We start from the raw sequence: 20,992 nt of genomic DNA on the forward strand, positions 1-20,992 counted from the left end.
TTTGGAGGTTTTATTTTCCTTTGCCTTTTTTCTAGGGGCAATCTTATCTAATACAGCGTGCTTAATATTTTCAATATGTTTTCATTGGCAGATTTCTTTTTGAATATGAAACTATCAGGAAGTTAAATTAACCATGAGCTTTTGTTTAACAGCACACAATTCAAGTATCTACGCCTTGTTAGAACCCTCTGTGAGATAAGATAAGGCAATGGTGTCTGGGTTTTAATGTTGTGGCCTCATTTTTCATCTTAAATTCCCATACATCTTAAAAATATAAAACGCATGCTTGGGCATTTGCTCTATGAATGTTAAGCAATCACAAAGTGTTAAAACACATTTGAACCGTGTGTGTTTTTCTTTTAAGTGAATACTTCAAATGTACTTAAAATTACTGGAAACCATGGCTATACTACTACTTGTTTCCTAAATGGATTAATTACTGTGGAACACATGAAAAATTAAACTCTTTAGGCTAATAATAAATCCAAAGAGCACATAAATGCTTGCTTATTTTGCTGGGTCTGTTGTGACACAGTAATTTTAATGGGACCGTTATGATAGCTCTGACTATATTACCTACGGTTTTTTTCTTTCCTTTCAAGTCATAATTAAATAATACATGCCGTTACCAGATTGGACCAAAGCTTTGGGAAACTGATCTGTGGAAGAATTACTCTGTTTTTTCCTTAATTTAGCATCACTAAATTTTAAGAACTTTTTTTACTTAATTCAGGGGAGGGAGAAGTTTAACTTGAGGCTCTAAGACAATATTAAGAACAGTTGCACTGTTAGCACCTGTTTTTCAAATCAAATGCCATCCTACTTAAGTGTAAGTAAGAAGAAGAAGAAGAAAAAAGAGGGACAAGAGAGTAGAGTGAGTGTATGACTGTGTGTGTGTGTGTGTGTGTGTGTGTGTGTGTGTGTGTGTCTATGTGTATGAATGTGTGTGTGCATGAGTGTGCGTAGGAAGAGACAGGTGGTTTAAGATGCAGGAGAAAATCAGTCGTGCTTAACTATTTAATTACTATGTATCTAATGAATAACATTCGAAGAATGCAAAAGATTATTTGCTCATATTTGTAATTTATTTAGCCAGAGAAACAAATCTCTAAGGAAACATCCTGCAAGGAGTGATGAATATGTTTGCAGAACGTCAAATTCATCTTTGCAGGTACAGGTGAGATTCCCCTGATTTTTCCATTATCTCTACCACTTCCTTCCCTTTCCTCCTCATCCTCATCCCTGACCTGGGACTGAGCTATCCACGTACAGAATTCTTTATCTGTGTCTCTCATGGCACTCTTCACTTTCTCTTTTACAGTACAGATCTGTTCCTCTCCATTATGACTCTGTGAGAGGTTATGTCTGTTTCTAATTTGTATCTCATTCTGCCCCGCAAAGCAGTTTGATGGATGAAAAAAATGAAACAAGTGTTTCAAAAATTCCCTCCTTCAAAGATCAGTCTATTTGGAGAGCATCTTTGCAGATTATCCTACCCTGATAATCAGTCATCTGAATTTCTCCTGTCATGAAAAATCTACCAAAACTTGGTTTCCAGGTCTGAACACATTAGACTCTGAAGTAAAAGTTCTATAAAAGATATATTGTCTGTCTTTTTCAGAGTTTATCCATAATAATGAGCATCATGCCTAGCACAAAGCAGACATTCAACAGACATTTACAAATGTGCGAGGAAAAAAAAAAAAAACATTTCTCTTTGTTGTTGTTAAGAATATCTGTTATTTTAAACCAAGAAAACCCATTGCTCTAAAAATTGCCTGAAATGCCTATGTAATTATTACATGAAATGCACCCTTGGTATAGAAATTATCAGTCTATATTATTAACCTTGATTACCTAAATTTAGCAATGACAGGAGATTTCTTCTCTGTGGATGCATGAAGTTTTGAAATGTAGCTCTTGGTTTCTCCTTGTAAGTTAAAAGCTAGACTGTGTGTGATATTAAACACACAAATTCAAGGGCAGCAAAATATAGTGGCTTTGAAAAAAATACCATGTGGTTTAAGATCCAGGCTAATGCGAATTAAAAATCTGATTAATGCATTTATGTATTCCCTTCTGGTGCCCCCAAATGAATTAGATATATTCTCTGCCCTCAAAATGCTCATATTTTGGGCAATTTACTTTAAGCTAGTGACTTTTACCTGCTAACATAATATCAAAATCAGTAAAAAAGTAATCAATGTGCAGACTCCATGTGGCACCACATAAATTAGCACCTCTGAGTGTGGGGGACAGGCACCTGTAGTCTTAAAAATATTCAGATGACTCAGGGCACTGGGTGCTCAGTCGGTTGAGATTCTGGCTTCCACTCAGGTCACGTCTCATGGTTCATGAGTTCGAGCCTCACATCAGGCTTGCAGCTGTCAGCACAGGGCCCACTTTGGATCCTCTGCCCCCGCCCCCCCCCCACTTCCCTCTCTCTCTCTCTCTCTCTCTGCCCCTTCCCTGCTCATGCTCTCTCTCAAAAATAAATAAAACATGAAAAAAAAATTACTCAGATGATTCTAATGAAGCCAGGGCTAAGAATTGCTGAAACATCTCTCATGGCCTATTTCCTCATTTTTGTCTGGGGCAAAGAATACCTAGAGGTGCAAGATTATTGCAAAAACTCAGAAAATGTCTGTAAATTGACCCCAGATGAATAGGTCCATTCGTTCACGCTCCAGTGATAATTCAAAGGCCAATTTAAAAAAAATTTTTAACGTTTATTTATTTTTGAGACAGAGAGACAGAGCATGAATGGGGAGGGGCAGAGACAGACGGAGACACAGAATTTGAAACAGGCTCCAGGCTCTGAGCTGTCAGCACAGAGCCCGATGCAGGGCTCGAACTCACGGACTGTGAGATCATGACCTGAGCCAAAGTCGGACGCTGAACCGACTAAGCCACCCAGGCGCCTCAAAGGCCAGTTTTAAGTAAGTATAAATTAGCACCCACGAACTAATTGCAAATAAAAAAGGGACAATGTTTCAAAAGAATACAGGAACAGTTTTCACTTCAAAGTGAAGGCAGTTAGGCAGGAAAGAGGCAGAGTAATAATAGGGCGCAAGAGCCAAAGAAAGAAAAGAAGTTTCTACGTTAAGAACCAGTTGAAGTGAAGCTGCCCCTTCCAACACCAGGAGCGGCAGACCTACAAACCTACTCCCCATCCGTCTCAAGAGGCCGGACCCTGGGGGCCGTGGCAATTCAAACCTCCAAGGACCTGCTAACCCGTTTGCCATGTTTCATTCCTGGGAAGAAAGAGCTTTAGAAAAAATGGGGAATTGAAAATGAGACATGTCTGGAGTGACATATTGAAAAGAATTTTAAAAAAGGGGGATTTCAATATAAAGCCAGACAGTGAACAAGGTCTAAAAATGCCAACTTACCAAAAATAATGACTAAAAAATATAAATGACAGACAAGCTACATTACTCTGGGTTGGGCTGGTAAGAAGATACCATTTATTTACAAAAGTCGAGACGGACATAGATAATGGATGATAGGAATAGGAGGAAACAAAACTGATGTGGTCATCAGCTTTGAGATGCAAAGAGTGGCCACTAAAGGGGATCTCCTACTTAAGAGGAACGAGTAAGAACCACCTAAAAACGCAGGCTATATTTCTCTTGCAAGATTAGCTTGTGTGCTTGTGAATACGTATAGTGCATCTTCATCAACTTAAAAAGTGCTTTGGAAAATCCATCCAGATCACAAGGCCAAGCGTAGCACAAAGAGAATGAAGAAGCATGTGAAAAGTCTGATCTAGGAACCCGCACAAATATTTCTGCATAGAAAATTAGCTGTCGGCCATGGCATATTATAGACAAACTGCAAATAGGGACAAATGACAACCACCAATTATCTGATGTGACAGATGGAACCACATGAATATTGAAAGCAATTCCTTTATTATGGTTGTGGTATGGCTTCATCGTTACACACGAATCCCTGGAATCTGCACTCGTACAAAAAACAAAAAACAAAAACCAAAAAAAAAAAAAACCAAAAAAAAAAAAACCAAGCATGTAGTGCAAGGTTATTTTATCTTCAGAGAGATTTCTGTAATTATTCATTTCTATGAGAATTTTAGGATTTTTAATAAGAAGGCGGCAGTCTGGCACAAAGAGTCCTCAATAAATTGCTACAGAATGAGTAGAGAAATGGGGCATCATCAGGGCCCTGCTGTGGCCTCCCCTCCACCGCTAAGTACCAACGTGCCCTCACCTTCTGGTTTTAGTTGGCTCGTCTACACAGATTCTACTGCTACATAACATGACTACATCTTTTCCAGCTTAAAAAAAAGAAAAAAAAAGTCTTTGGTTTCAGATATCACTCCGAAGGAAATACCAAATCACACATAAATCTTTCCTTTCATTTTAGGCTTTGCTTCCTTTTAAACAACAGCAGATCCATAAATAGCTGTGCTTTCTGAAAAACAAAAATGCCTGTCCCTCTCTTTTTTATTTTTAAGTATAGAAACAGTTTATCAAAAAAATTTCCATTGAGCCCTCTTCAACTTCCAGAATTTAAAATGGGATGGTGGGGCGCCTGGGTGGCGCAGTCGGTTAAGCGTCCGGCTTCAGCCAGGTCACGATCTCGCGGTCCGTGAGTTCGAGCCCCGCGTCGGGCTCTGGGCTGATGGCTCAGAGCCTGGAGCCTGTTTCCGATTCTGTGCCTCCCTCTCTCTCCGTCCCTCCCCCGTTCATGCTCTGTCTCTCTCTGTTGCAAAAATAAATAAACGTTGAAAAAAAGATTTAAAAAAAAAAAAAAAAAAAAAAATAAAATGGGATGGTATACGGAGGGACTTGTGTCTCGTTGTTGTTTAAGCCTACTTATTTTTAGTTAAAAAATTTAGAAATCTATGAAACAATAGAACTCCTTTTACAATTAACCTGCCAAAATATACATTTACCCTTCTACACAAGGAAATTGGAAAAGGCTTTTTTATTGAATTTTAACCAGAAATCACAGCAAATGTTTTAAATATATATTTTCTATATAACATGCTCCAATTAAAAAATAACTACTATCAGAAAATTTATTTTCCTATTGTGTTTGCATTTTGGTTATACCTCACATCTCACTTCTCTTCCTTATAAATCATACTATTTCATTTAACATTACTTTTATCACTTTGTATCATACAGTAAAATGTTTAAATTCTTAACTAACATTAGATCAAATGGAGATTCTGATATATGTGACATTTAGATCAAAATAACTACATTTTGTTTTCATCTTTTAGGCTATTTAAGATATGTAATGGCATTAAATTAAAAGACATTCATAATACTCCCAACTAGCTGTCTTTAATTTTTTACTGGCACATTTGATTTTCAGGCCAACTGACGATTATATAGGTGTGAGCTTACGCTCACAAAGGTAGAAGGTGTCCAAAGTCAAAATGTGCAAATACCAAAAAAAAAAAAATTTTTAAAAGGGAGAAGGCAGGTGCTTTCTCTTCATTTTTAGAAATTTCTCAATGTTAAGATTCTTTTCAGTGCACCACTCCGGGATCAGCCATGGTATTAATTACCTTAAAAATCTCACATGGTGAATATAGATAATAAAAGATCAAACTCTAAACACACTTTGTTGAGATGCAGGAGGAAGCAGAGACACTTCCGAATTTTGGTAAACAAGCATACACACCAAAAGACCCAAGCAGAAAAGGTAGAGAAAGAAATTATTGTAAAGTCCTCCCGAAATTCAGAATATTCAAGGTCATTAAATGTAGTTGAACAAACTGCTAGACAGCAATCCACATGCACCGCTCTGGACTTCACTTTCCAGCTTTACTCATTATTTCTTATATCAGGCATGCAGGTGAATATACTCTATCTTCAGCTGTACAGAAACGAACGTTTAGTATATTCATTGGCTTATTAATGAGCACATTGAAGAACAGGTACAAGGCCACCTACCATTGTCACTGTCTCCTTCAGATGGAACACTGTAGCTAGAGCTGTCCCATGTTTGTGCCTGTGTAAGTTTGTTGAAGGAGATAGGAGGAAGAGTGAGGGCTGGGTCTTGCAGGAGAGCGAGAGAGCCGGTCCGCGTACAGTTGGACAAGGACCAGGAAAAACCAAAGGGACAGCAGCATTTCACAAATGGCATAAGGTTTGTATGGAAATGAAGCGAATTTCATATCATGGGATTTAAATTCAAATGTACAATACAGGAGAAGAATGAAAGATGGCGCATGAAATAAAAAGAATGATAAAAACCGAGTATTAGTACTTATCAATCATATACTTTGCATGCAGTTAATATCGTTAATCTTAACAGTTCTGCAAGCCCACAGACTCAGAGTACTAATGAATCACGTCAGCAGAAAGGAAGAGCACCCATAGATAATGCAGATAAAAAGCAGAAGACCTACCAGATACCTTTTTCAAAAACCTTCTAAGTAACTAACAATTGTAGCAAATACCATTCGCACAAAAAATTTGGTTACATAGACACAGCTTAATAATATATGTAAATATATCCATTATTTAGAAATGAGACTATTATAGAATCTGGGTTTTCCATTTGTCAATTTTTCCCCCATGGCAATGTAAAATTTCTCTTTAAAGTCTACTGGCACACTATACTGATGGCTGTAGCTGGCCAAATCTTTCCTCAACCCTTGATGCACACACTTCTCAACATTGTCTTTGATACTGATCGGGAGGAAAACAATTTTGACGCTAGTAGAGTCTCAATTTCAAGCACTTCTGAGTTTGTCATTTATGATGTTAATCAATTTCAAGCACTTCTGAGTTTGTCATTTATGAAATGACATCTTTTTTGTACTAAATATCCATCTAGTAATTTTACACGTTGAGGAAATATCTGTACCATTTTTTTTTTCAATGCTAAGGCAGGGCCAGTACAATAAATGGACACGCTTCTAGGAATGAATCTTTGAGTATATGTAGTTGTCTTTCCTTGAAGGGAAAACACAATTGAGGAAAACATTTTCTTTTGAAGAAAACTAGCAGCCTATTTAAGAATCTAAGTTCTTATCCAAACTTGCTGATTCGAGCAGTCTGTTTTTATTTATAACACAGAAACCACATAAATCCATATACTTAACTTTAAAATAAAAATTAATCGGCTTTTTAAAGTTTCAAAGCTGCTCGGTCAAAAAGAATTTCTATCTTTTTAAATCATATAATCTTCAAGTAAGATCACTATATATATTATTTTCTAGAAAATGGGAAAAATACTGTAATATTTTTAAATCACTAAACAAAATTTAAAATTCCCCAATACATAATGCTAGTTTTATAAAGTTCCTACATGCCACTTGATGTTCCTGAAGATAAATCAGCATTATTTATAGCAACCAAACTCCACAAAGCTTTCAACGGCTAGAACAATTTCCACAGTGGTTAGTCAGCATTTTAGAAAGTTTGGAAGCCTGGAGAGGAAATTATCTCTGTTTTCTGCTATTCAAAATAAATACCCCATTTCTATTTCACCAGTACAAAGAATCTGAAATGGTTGAAGAGTACAAGCACAATGTTGATAAGCTGAGTTTGGACTCCACACAAGGAAGAAAAAGGAATCACTGGGACAATTTTACAACCAAATTGTAAAGATGCACACTCAAAAGAATATTGTTCTTTGGAGATCCACTCAACTTCTGTTTGCTCCATTATGAACTATTTCGAAATTATGTAAAACTGCCTGTAAGGATTAGGAGCAAGTCTGTAGCCCAATCTGAGGTCCTCTTCCGGCAGGCCAGCACTGAAGGCACGGATGAGATGTGCCCACCTGATCCGAGCACACACCTGAGACCCCAGGGAAACGGAGGCCCAGCCCAGATCTGGCTGCATATGCTCTGTTCATTCCATACATGAGGAAGCCAGTCATTTGAACCTTATTTCACACACAATTTGGCTTTCCATAAAACACCTGCTAATCCTTCCCATGTCCAGGCAGTTTCTCAAATAGCTTTTCCTTAGCGCCCATCCAAAATGCTAGGAAACTATTAACACCTGGCTACATGTTACCCATCAGTCAACTTGCTCTAAATACAAAAAAAAAAAAAAAATCCTTCATAAAGAAATTATATTTTTATGGTACCCTTTTACAAAATATACACATGTATAACTTCTACTGTTGCCAAAATGCTTTCTTGAAAAAACAAAGAACATCTGCATTCTTTACTAGCTTTTTGCTTACATGTGTCTGAATCCTTTCTTAACACTTCCTTAAAAGCATTATAGTGGGGAGTGTAAACCAAGAACTAAACATGTTAAAACAAAAAAGGACCTACAACCAGGTAGACAGTGCCAGAACTTGAGCGAAGAAATCAAAAGAACCAATTTTTTCTATGCGTATCCCTTCTTTTTAAAATCAATACTCTGCACGTTGCTAGAATTTACACCTGTGAACATACTAACACTAAATTAAAAGAAAGTAGGTAATATAAGCAGAAAGGCTCTTTTAAAGAAATGACTCCTGACTGCTCATGTGAGCCTCGAAATGATCACCGTTACAGGAGAAAATACATAACCCTACACGGACTAGAAAGCAAACAAGCGATGTCTTAGAGGAGTCACTCTCCCAGAGGCTGCTCTAAATTTAGCTCAGCAGGGTACCAGGAACTGCTGGGGCAAAGGGCTGGCTATTTTCACTTCCCTGGATAAAAGACTCATTGGAAAATTTTTGCCCCACTCACACGCCCCATCACCTTTTCTCTTCGCTCTGACTGAAAAGGAGGGAAGGTATCTGCTACTGAGAGCATGGACTTAACAGGTGACTCACTGAAAACAAGGCTCCAAAGTCTGCCCCTGCCCCCCTGCCCCGGACTCGCGTTCACCCGAGTTCGTCACAGCTGCTCACGCTAGAACATCGACATTTAATAAAAGACTCAGGAGAAGCCACTGAGTATTTACGAGTACAAAGATGCTGAGGTTTTCATTTACCTGATCGAGGCTTCAGGCCAAACGGCCCCGTGCTGTTGGCGGTAGGAGAGATGGCAGGGGAGTTGGCTCTAATCTGCAGGATCAGAAAGAAAAGACGGTTTAAAAACAACACCCGAAAGCAGAACTATATGTGCTTCTCTACGTTCAAGGATTATAGTAAGACCGCTACCTTTTGGATTTGCTGCTTTGTGATGAAGCCCGGACCAAAAAATTTGATATTGGATGCATCTTAGCACTGCAAATGCTTTAAGCGGCATCATCAACAGAATGTTGTTTGGGGAGGGAGAGCTAACTGTTATCTGCTCAATAAAAAAATATTCTACAATCATGTGAAACTGGCAATCCCTTTCTGCTGCAGAATAGATGTGTGCATGTGTATACATACACAGGAACACACTCACATCCACCTCACAGAGGGGACATCTGAGGAATGATGTCCTAACACAGCGAAATAAGAAGACAGATAACACTGAACAGATGTCTCATCTACAGGGAAGGCACACACTGAATCATTTATGGATACCAGGACATTCTAAATATTGCCTGTCTGAGCCATCACTTTGTCTTCTACAAAGATGTTGCCATATTTGCTTTTCAAAATATACCTTATGAAATTAATCCTTAATTATGGATAGGGCCAGCTAAGACTAGGATAGCTAATGAAAGAGACTCCCCCAGAGAATCTGCAATACAATTGGGTCGTGAATCCTGACAGTCTCAGATTATGTATTTCTGTCAAAGATATTCCAATTCAGTCTGCACAAAATACCTCAGCTTACGTGAATCTTCAGGAAACTCACCTCATTTGGAGAATACTCGCTCCCATTACTCTGTAATGTTAGGTCATTTTGCACCTTAAGGAAAAAAATGCATGGTATATTTATTAGACCATAAAATTATTGAGGCAAGAACTACATCCTTCTGACTTCCATCATATCCCTGGTACACAGGCACACAAGGAATATACACGGAATTAATTATTCAGTGTGTTAAGTAGCTAAGTAGTTCATACTTACATTTGCTAAAAACATGCAGCTATTACATTCGCGCACACACACACACACACACACACACACACACACACACAAAATACATCTAAAGTATCACACAAACTAAGAAAAGGAATCTCCCAGAGCAAAGAGTTCAGCCCAAAGTACCTGCCTTGCTAGGTTACTAAGCCACTTGCCGGCTCCCACCCCCCCATTTGAACGAGAGGTTTTTAGAAATGGTCTAATGCAGCACTTCCCAAATACACAGAACCCCACTGGGAGCTTTTAATAAACGTACATGCCTGGACTCCAAATTACCTGCCACGATCTTAACGTTGTCCATTCAATGCCAGTTTGCTTTGGCAACCAAGGAGGAAACTCTAGCTTATGTTACTCAGATCTGCCTTCTGCATATCGTGATCAAGAACCCTACAGATTACCCTAATAAAAATCTGGGGATAACTAATATAAGCATCTTCATTTACACTACGCCAAATCAGTATAAATTTAAGATGTCTGTTCCTACTGAGGAGTGCTATTTAAAAAATATTCTGAACTTTGACAAATCCAAAGGAAAAACATATATTTAGAATAAAATGTCATTAATTTCCCTACCCAGTTAAGCAGCTTTGTTAGAACTACTAACAAGTATCTGCAGGGCTGATCCTCTATAAGCAATTCCTTCCTCTGATTTTTTTCCTGTTGTGCCCCCAATACCTTCCCCAATTTGTTACTATCTATGAATGAGACTATCATTTGCAATTCTTCCTGAATGGAGGCCAATGCTACCTAAACTTGATACAGACAGTCATCTAAAGTATATGTAAAGTCAGACAATGTGATGTATAAACCACTTCATAACTGCAGCCTCACCTGTCGAACTGGGCACCACCCACTCATTCATTCCTCAGTTCACGCCTGGTCCTGATTCTGCCACGGCTGCCTGCTTCCTTGCTCAGCACAGCCTCCTGGGGCCGACCCAAGTCCAAACTACCCCCCAAACCCAGGTTTACTTCCCTCTCCTTAACTTCCTATCTCTTCCCCGGTCTCCCAGAGCACCTAAAACACTCAGGATTACAGACCATGTCATATCCTCCTCTCAAGTTTTTCAAAATCTAAGTCTTCTTCCCTTCATAATTTTTAAAACACCTTAAAAGGAAGGACAAGTTCATATCCTTAATACCCCAGTCCTTGACACCAAAAACAAGACGAAATCCAGCACAAGTACTCAACAAACACTGGCTAACTGAGTCAAGATTACACTACAGATATTACTTTCCTCCTGAATGAGATGGAGGAGAGAATGTAAAAACAACCACATCATTGATGAGGATCACATTTAAGTTCTGTATCATCACTGGCACCGGCATTGCTAATCCGTTACTTCCTCTTCCTCCTCCCTGGGACTTCTAGAGCCAGCCAACCTATCCCTCCTTTTTAAAATCATTGACACGTGCCTGTCGTGGACAGATGACTGCCCTAGAGAAGGGAGACAATGAGTAAGAACTTCCTATGCCAAATAGGAGTCCTCATTCAACCAAAAAGGAAAAAAAAAAATATATATATATATGAACACAAAACACTATAAATCAGAGGTGGAGTAGAGATATCTTTGTTCTAGAGGATTTGTGTCTCACTGGTATTCCTGAAATCACGCACCCAGGGTCCTAAAGTAACTGTTCACTGAATGCTTACTGGTTGTAGCAGAAAAACAGGATAGTAATTACATGATTGTTAAGCAACAATTGGGTAATCAAATTAACATCATCTCTGAGGGCCACACGACATAGGGGATATCCTGAGAAGGACACAAATCACCCATGCAGTATCCCAATGAAATACATAGAATCTCAATCTAAACGTGGGAAAGAGGAGGAACTTCTGTCCCACAAAATAAGGGGCATACACCAGTGAGAAGAGAGCTATAGTCTTCAAAATTTCAAGGCCATAAAAACCAAGGAAAAGCTACAGAAATGTCCCAAAATAAAGGAAACTGTAGATACCGCATGACTAAATACAACACCTGCCCCTAGACTGGGCCCTACACTAGAAGGGAAAAAATGAAGAACATCATTAGATCAACTGAAAAGTTTGGAACATGAATGGTAGATTAGATGAAAACATTTTATCAATGTAAATTTATGAACGTGATAACCAAACGTAGTTAGGTAAAATAAAATCTCTTCTCAGAAAACGTACACTGAAATGTTTAGGAAAAAAGGACTATGATGTATGAAACTCTCACATGTTTCAGAAAAAGAACTGTGTGTGGAGAAACAAAGACAAGAAACAATACAGCAAATGAGGTAACACGTTGATAATAGGTAACTCCAGGTAAAAGGATGCCATTTTGGTAACTTTTAATAGAATCTTACAATTTTCCCCCACATTTTTGTAAGTTTCAAATTATTTCCAAAGAGGAAGCTTTTGAAGAAAAGCGGATCAACTATCATCAATCACTCAATAACAGAAAAGTGGGCCTGCACAGGATCACAAGTATTGTGTCTCAAAGGAGAGAGCCCGTTGGAATGGTGCTGGGGCAGCCTTCACATAAGATGCTTCCTGATGTTCCAGAACTGGGTAATCCAATGATGCCTCTACCGGGAAAGACACGGTGCAGTAATTCTAAGGACCACACCGATAACAACAAGAGAGTGGCAGAGTCAGAGTAACAGCTGCCACCTAGGTGCCCCGGCTTGTGAGACGGGTCCCAATTTAGAGAAAATGAAGGTGAAGTTTGGAGAGATAGCCCACAGTTGCCCAGTTAGCAAGTCTTTGAGGTAGGATTACAACTCAACACAATTCTAAGGCACGGCTCTCAACAATGAAATCACAGTAGTTCTCTCTCCTCTTCCTCAACACAGACTTCGCTAGTAAAGAGTGTGAAACTGCTTCCCTACACTCCCCATGCTCAGACACTTCAGGGGACATAAACTGGTGTGTATACTGGAATTAGCCATCCTAAAGCCACTCATTAAGGAGAGATGAATTAGAGTGCCACCCAGGTTTCACTCCCAAGTCACCAGCTCAAACCTCCTTATATAACTGCTTCTCTGGGACCGTTTAGGCTCATCTAGTCAAAACTGCTTTCAGCAGCCAACCACATTTCACCCAGAGTAATTCTGCCCTTACTCTGCCCCCAAATAACTCCCCAGGTCTCTCTGCTAAGGTCTCCTAATCCTCCTAGGGACTTCTCAAATCATTTGTCCTTGCCTTTCAAGTCTTTTGTAGTTTATTTTCTCCTGGCCACTTCCGAGGCTTCCTTCTTGGCTCTAAAATTGCAATGAATGGGCCTACGCTTTCTGATGTCTCGGGGTTCCTTAGGGATCTCAGTTGCTACTGCCTGGCTCAGCAAGACCATCTGACCCGAGAAATTTCGAGATTTTAATGGAAATGGCCGACCCTCATCTTTAATGGAAGACGGAAGTATAATACACAGGAAAACTAAATAAGGCAGAAGTATACAAAATCAGAAAAACAGACCATTCATAAAATCAAATACTGGTTCAGTGACTGTTCTATCCCAATGATAAATCTTTGCAGAATACGGGAGCCACCATTCCATGGCGGAGGACTGCACGGAGCTCTGGTTAATCCAAGAGCAGCCTTACCTCACAAACGGGAGAGGTCTCCAGCTGTATTTGACCACTGTAGGAAAAAAAAAGGATATAAAGTGGAATTTAAAGCATACATACTTCAATGTAGAAAGAGAAAATACATTTAGTTACAAAAAGGTCAACATACTTTAGTGCAGAATCTTGTAAGTCTAAGGCTTCTGCTGATTCCACAGGATAAAAGTTTACAACATTTCTCTCTGAAACATCTGTGCTTAATCTAAAGAGTAGGAAAAAAAGATGTTAGCATGTTAGTTAAACTTTTTGTAGGTTCTATGATTTTAATAAATCCAATGCTTTGGGTCATATTTAGTTTATAATTTTAGTATATTAAAAAGTTATGTTTATCGTTAGATTAAGTAATCAAAGGTTTATGGTAGAAATTTCAAGCTACGTGGTATTTTCCCACCATGTGCAAAATTTTATATAATTTGAACATCATTTTCTATCTGCTATTGGTACTGAAATACAACTTATTTGCAATATAATAGCAATTTCTTTCAAAGTCATAATATTCATAGGTAGCACAAAATTCTATTCTAGAACTTGATTAATTTATAGAGGTAAATAAAATTGCTAAGAGTACTATATTATATGTATGAAGGGCATTTTGTTTTAATAGGAAGATATCTCTGATATGTACTAGTACTCTCATTTTAAAAAATTAGAATTCACAAGCAATTTTATTTCTGAAATTGCCTTACAGATAGTTTCTGAATTTCTGCAATTTTAAGAGTTGAATTCTGTTTAAGATCTATAAAACCAGGAATTTCTGTAAGTCATATGAAAGTTACAAGGCTACTGTAAAAGGTAGGGATGAGTCATATTATATATGCCCTACTGAAAATGCTGTCAAATCTATAATCAGAAATCCTTAAAAAAGAAACCAAGATAAAGACAAAATATGATACCAGTATTCAACTAGGTTTTTTTGATGTTAAGTTTGTATGAAAGGTAAACCTCTAAAATTTAATCCTATAATCAGTGGTTTAACTCAAACAACAAAAAGTTTGGACCTATGAAATATGAGATAAAGGAAAAACCCAATATTTATGTGTATTTTTATTATTAATATTCAGTCCCAAGCAGCTAGAAATAAGTGACCTCTTGAAGAGCCCTCTCTTAATAGAAACAAACAGTGACCCTTTCTTTATCGCTATTATACTGGCTCACAGAAACATTATTATAAGTTAGAACTGTCCTATCATGATAATTATTCAGGATGAACAACAAAGATCTAAAGCAGCCAAAGTAGTGAGTTATTTTAGGCAGCAAATGAAAGCCATATAAAGTTTTACAATATGATACGATTTTAAAATAGCATTCCATAAAGATGCAAATCAATTAGCTCTTGGAAAGTTACTCAGGGCTGTTCTGCAATTCGCAATTCGAGCACACACCCACCATTCCACTCGCTCTACATTCTTGGCAACTCACTGCCTCAAATGTTTCCAAGCTAGAGAGGAATCTTGAGGTCCTCAGTTCATCGCACTTCTCATGAAGGATGACGAAATTAAGGCCCAGAGCTGGGAACCCTCCTCCGGGTCACCGAGATCTTCACTACTGGGCTCCGGGCCCACATTCCCCAGCCACTTTTATTTCCCCCAAACGAGGCTGTTCTTTTTCACTTTGTGGTTCACATATTAATCAATCTCAAATTTGTAAGAAACGTTTATTGGGGGCGTGATACAAAATGCAAAAGGTACAAGTATTGAAATAATATATTAAGTTTGAGCCCAAGGGGGGTCCTTTCTCTGTAATGTCACACTTTAAGTCTCGATTCTGGACTCATGTTCCCTTCCCATCTATACGCTTGGCTTTGGGAATCTCATCCTCATTATACAGCTCTGTTACTGAAGCACCTTACGAAATGACTTTCAAATCTAAGTCTCGAAGCCCCAGAACCAAACTCCTAGCAGCAGAATGGACATTGCCACCTTGGACTTTATTAGGCACGTCCTACGCGGACCACAACATCCTTCTCCTCAACCCTGGGGCCCTCTTGGTTCCCCATCTCAGATAACCAGAAACCTGGTGCTCATATCTAACCAGTCTGCACTGTTCCTTCACACTGTTCTCACCACCCACCGCAAATAACCTGCCAAAGAACTACAACAGTGCCTGCTAAGGGTCTACAATTCATAAAAGTATAAAAAAAAATACTAATTTAGAAATACCTACAGAAAAACATCCCCAGTAATATATTTCCTTCCAGTTTTAATTTTTTTTCTGTTTCTGACACAAATAAGACCTAATTCAGTCTATACAATTGGGATCAAACCTTTGCATTTTATATACTTTTAAAGTGATTATAAAATGAGCATTCTTTTTTTTTTTTAACGTTTATTTATTTTTGAGACAGAGAGAGACAGAGCATGAATGGGGAGGGTCAGAGAGAGGGAGACACAGGATCTGAAACAGGCTCCAGGCTCTGAGCTGTCAGCACAGAGCCCAATGCGGGGCTCGAACTCGTGGACCGCGAGATCATGACCTGAGCTGAAGTCGGCCGCTTAACCGACTGAGCCACCCAGGTGCCCCTAAAATGAGCATTCTAAAATATATTGGAAAATTTAAAAAAACACATTGTATCAGCCATGTTCTATTCCATTTTATAAAGGACCAAATTATATTTAAGTATCTCTAAAATATTACATTATTTCATTTTCCCCAAATGTTTGCTATAAAAACATCTTTCCCTCATAATCTTTGTTCCTATCTCTTCGTCCCTTAGGATACATTTTTAGAATTTATTTCAAAAAGTTTACATATATTTTAGACAACGGCCATGTACTACTAGGATGTCTTCTAGAATGGTTTTGCTAATTTGCCTTCCTACTAGCAGTTTATAAATTATTTCAGATCTTCACAATCCTAAAAAGTAAGTACGTGGATCCCATCTCACAGAGGAGGAAACTGGCGTACAGTACAGTTATATCTTAACCCACATTAGTGGTGTTGGAGCTGGGTTCAGAACCTGTGGCTGGCTGATCCAAAATCTGTTCTTTACCCCCAGATGAGCTGCTTCCCCATTCCTTATAATTTCCCACAAACACATACAACACACACACGTGTCCTCTTGTCCCTGTTTCCCACCCTCTCACTGACTTCCCTGGTTTAGAATGTGAAACGCAGCTCTTTAAAGAACACGCTTTGATTAGGCATTCACGAATAAGCCAGGCTCTGAGCCACACAGTAGGGAGAATTAGGAACATGAATAATCATGCTTTTAAAGTACCACCACCTCCCTCTATATATAAAATAAAGTCTGGGCTCCTCAACACAGCATTTGAAGACGTCCTCAGCACCCCTCCGACTGCCCCTCCACAGCTTCTCAGCCCTGGCTGTGCATCAGAAGCACTGCCCAGATTTTTAAAAGGTGGAAACGGCCAGACCCCAACCTCCCAGGTAGAGTCCACGCCTGCTCCACTCCTTCTGACCTCCATGCCTTTGCCTAAGCTTTTAATTCAATCCAGGGTTTGCTTTTTCCATGAAATGGCCAGTAATTAAAGGCCCAGATGAACTACCCCAGCCTTCAGGGAGGCCAGCCCCGCCATCTCCCCATTTCCATCTGCGGCCAGGAATTCACTGGAGCCTATCACTTCAAGCACCTAAATCCATTACACTTACAAATAGCTACTCAAAGCCATCTCTACCATAGCTTAAGTTCTTAGAAGGCAAGGGCTGTGTCTTGTTCATCTTTATATCCCCAGAGGTGCACGCAGTAGATCTTCCCATGATCTCTAAGCACTCAATTAATGTCTACAGAACTGAAATGCTTTTCAAATCAATCGCTAAAGACTTTCAGCCAAACATACTGACCCATCACTATTCTTTTAGGGCCAAGCAACATTGGTGGTGAGCCATTACTGGCGCTCTGGGACTTGCTAACCACCCTTTTCATGAATTGCCAAAATGTGGTATAATTTCTGTGTTCACCATATTACGAGACCGTATCATTTTCATATTTAAGTCCACAAGACTCATAAACAGTTTACCAGGAATAAGCTTTGGATCTATTTTCCTAGGGATAAAGTAGTTAGTACCTGATACTGGCTATATTGTCTTACTGAAAAATATTTTGTTCACGGGAATTCCATGATCCTTTGCTAAGAAACCAAAAAATGTATCTACTGCATTCTGTGCCTCTGATGACAATGGCCAATTCAATTAAAAACTTATCTCATAACCCCAATCTTTAGAAATATATTGTTTAGGTAACATAAGTTTGGCATCTCAAAACAAATACGACAGCACTTGATAAAACAATTCTTTCATTTTTGGAAAATCTCCTTGGTATTTCTAGAAGTCAGGAGTTGAACTTGAGGCAACATCAAATATGCATTTTCATCGTGTTGCTATTTTCTAAGAATTATGCCAAAAACTCCCATATGAAGTTCATGAAGGGTGAATACATTTCATTAAGGGGTAGCAAAAGGGGGGAACGATCTCCATCACTCCAGAAGTGTGACTCTGACGCTTATGGATCTTGCAAAAGCTTTTCTTTTTGGGGGTTAGACTGAGCCCAAACTGTGTACAGACATTTTTAAAGGCGAGACGATATACTCACACGAAACCTGGGCCAAGGAAAGACACACGTACCTGTCGGGATCTTGCAGCAAATCTACCGCTTCTCTCAGCTGTTCGATCATCGCCATATCCACATCCTGGTCTTTGGATGAACTTATTCTGTAGCATGAACCAAGCATAAGAGTGACAATGATTACTAGAACATGGATATTATCTAGATTCCTAAGAGCACACTTATAAAAATGCATCTAACGTGTAAAAGTGATTTCCACAAACTCCACCCTATAATGAACGTGTATCAGTACCTGCAGAGGAGATGGCCAGAGTGTGGTGGAAATGGAGCTACTGGGTGGGGGAAGCCTGGCTCTGCTATTAAATAGCAGCTCACGCAAAGTCTCAATGCCCACGGGCCTGTATCTGCTCCTCTAGAAAATCAAGGCGATGTGCTCTCTTTGTGGTTCCCTCGCTGTGCTCTCCTGAGCCCTGGGGGATGCCCTGATGCAGCAGGCCTACAATACTTTTGCCTCTTCCAACTCCAGTGCTACCAGTGTGGCTTGCTTGGTTTTACTGCTTTCATACAATATGGGATTTTGCTGTGGGATAGTGGTTCTCACTCAGTGCAGGCTCTTCAGGCAGCAAAATCATCTGTGGCACTTGAACAAAAGGCCAAGCCAGAGACTGGGGCTCCACAGGCAGGGTTGAGAACGATCAGATAGAAGATTTAGAATGGGGCTTCCAAAGCCTTATACACAGTTGACCCTTGAACAACGCAGGTTTGAACTGCATGGGTCCGTTTATACACAGGTTTGTTTTTTTTTTTTTTTTTCCAAAAATATATTGGAAAATTTTTTAGAGATTTGCAGCAATTTGAAAAAATTCACAGATGAAATGCATAGCCTAGGAATACTGAGAAAGTTCAGACAAAGTTAGGTATGTTTTTAAGAATACATCATATAATACATATACAAAATATAGGCAAATCAACTGTTTATGTTATTGGTGAGTCTTCTGGTCAACAGTAGGTTTTTAGTAGTAAAATTTGGCAGGTCGGGGGGGGGGAGTTGAAAGTAATATACAGGTTTTAACTGTGCTGGGGTTGGTGTCCCCAATTCCTGCATTGTTCCAGAGTCCACTGTGGTTTAAAAGAACACCCTCCCTACAAAATCTCTTCCCTATAATTCTTTGATTCTATAATCAAGCTAGTCCTCCTTGATATTACAGAAATATATTCAATGAATAGATAATACAGGACAGTGATGTGAAAGGTACCCAGCAATGTTTTTAAAGGTCAAGAGATATTTGATCATGGTTCCTGCTCTCCACTACAGAATATAGGTCAACGTGTTTCTCTAGGTGGAAAAACTTCTTTTTTAATTTTCTTTTAGTGTTTATTTATTTTTGAGATAGAGAGAGAGACAGAGCATGAGCAGGGGAGGGGCAGAGAGAGAGGGAGACACAGAACCTGAAGAAGGACCCAGGCTCTGAGCTGTCAGCACAGAACCCGACGTGGGGCTCAAACCCACGAACCGTGACATCATGACCTGAGCTGAAATCGGATGCTTAACCGACTGAGCCACCTAGGCGCCCCTAAGTGGAAACACCTTTTAATATAATAAAGACTCACTAAGGGGGAGTCTCCTACAAGATATGAAGGAAGGTCCAGGCCCACATGCCAGATCATGGAAAACAAAATCCTGGGAACCAAAAATCTACTGCATGCCACATGGGTCCATATTCAATTCCCCTGGAAATGGTTCATCATATAATAGATGACTCAGGCCCTCCCCTGTAAAGCTGGCCAAGTAAATCTTTATGTGCAATAGAGTTAAAGGGATATCCATGTGATGTGAGATTCCTTGGGTTCAATGCCAGCCCTTTGTAACCCTGGGGCAAGATCATTGATCTCTCTGTGCCTCAGTTTTGTCATATGTGAAATGGGGGATAATAATAGAACTTATCATACAGACTTGGTGTGAAGATGAAATCAGTTACTACCTATGGAATACTTAGAACACTGCCGAGCATGGAGTGTTCAATAAATGTTAGCTATTACAATTTTAGACACAGGACCAAGACATGAGAGGTATACGGTTTTCTCAGATCTTGAACCTGAAGGCTAGGTAAAGAGTGACTGGGACTACATATTGCTCTGGGTCCAGTTGTTGGTTTCTTCAGACAAATGGCAGTAAGCTAGAATCTCCAGTTTAGAAACTTCATCTAATCTCCTGAATCACATTCTATCCACAGCCTCCAATCAGATTGAAACTCAAGGCCAAGGAAGAGGTGTGACCTTGCACCGTAACACCCCAATACCATGACAATAAGCATCGGACAGAGAAAAAGCTATTGATAGGAATGATAGGAAAAACTTATCAATGATAAGAAAACCTTATCAATATCACTGGGTGAGAAAATAGGCTTACCCAAAGTAAAGCAGACCAAAATTCTATCACGACAGGGCTGCCTTCTGCTTGAACCATGAACTTTACAGGTAGCTCATAACCAGGCCCTGGATACTCACATTCCCTCAGGTTGCCAGTGCGTGTCCTCTTCTATCCGTAACAGTTCTTCACAGTCCTCAGCCCTATCCTGTGGACAGAAGATATGGGAATTCTGAGAGCCACTGGCTATCAAGAGTCAACAGTCAAACCCTGCCCTCGTCCATGTTCACAGGACCATTAGCCACAACAGCCAAAAGGTGGAAACAATCCAAGTGTCCATCTACACATAAATGGATAAACAAAATATGGTCTATACATACAATGGAACGTCATCGAGCCTTCAAAAGGAAGTTCCGACACGTGCTACAACACGGTGAACCTTCAAGACATTATGCTCAGTGGAATAAGTCAGTAACAAGAAGCCAAATACTGTATGATTCCACTTATATGAGGTCCCTGGAGTCGTCACCCATAGAGACAGAAAGCAGAATGGT

General features: G+C 39.3%; 1 protein-coding gene across 4 annotated transcripts in view; it reads right to left on the reverse strand.

The window, feature by feature from the left end:
* LRCH1 (leucine rich repeats and calponin homology domain containing 1) overlaps positions 1-20,992 on the reverse strand; it is a 206,653-nt gene that overhangs the window by 29,003 nt on the left and 156,658 nt on the right. For 2 of the 4 annotated variants that reach the window (XM_040448443.1, XM_040448442.1), the window contains exons 10-16: positions 20,579-20,646; positions 18,130-18,216; positions 13,661-13,750; positions 13,528-13,564; positions 9,728-9,781; positions 8,928-9,000; positions 5,931-6,035 (exon numbers count right to left, since the gene is read on the reverse strand). In XM_040448443.1, the coding sequence (XP_040304377.1) occupies positions 5,931-6,035; positions 8,928-9,000; positions 9,728-9,781; positions 13,528-13,564; positions 13,661-13,750; positions 18,130-18,216; positions 20,579-20,646 (514 nt within the window). The remainder of the gene's footprint in view (positions 1-5,930; positions 6,036-8,927; positions 9,001-9,727; positions 9,782-13,527; positions 13,565-13,660; positions 13,751-18,129; positions 18,217-20,578; positions 20,647-20,992) is intronic. The other 2 variants (XM_040448445.1, XM_040448444.1) reach the window with 1 other exon arrangement.

This window comes from Herpailurus yagouaroundi, unplaced genomic scaffold (assembly GCF_014898765.1).
Source record: "Herpailurus yagouaroundi ecotype Mexico unplaced genomic scaffold, PumYag 197, whole genome shotgun sequence".
Lineage (NCBI taxonomy): Eukaryota > Metazoa > Chordata > Mammalia > Carnivora > Felidae > Herpailurus > Herpailurus yagouaroundi.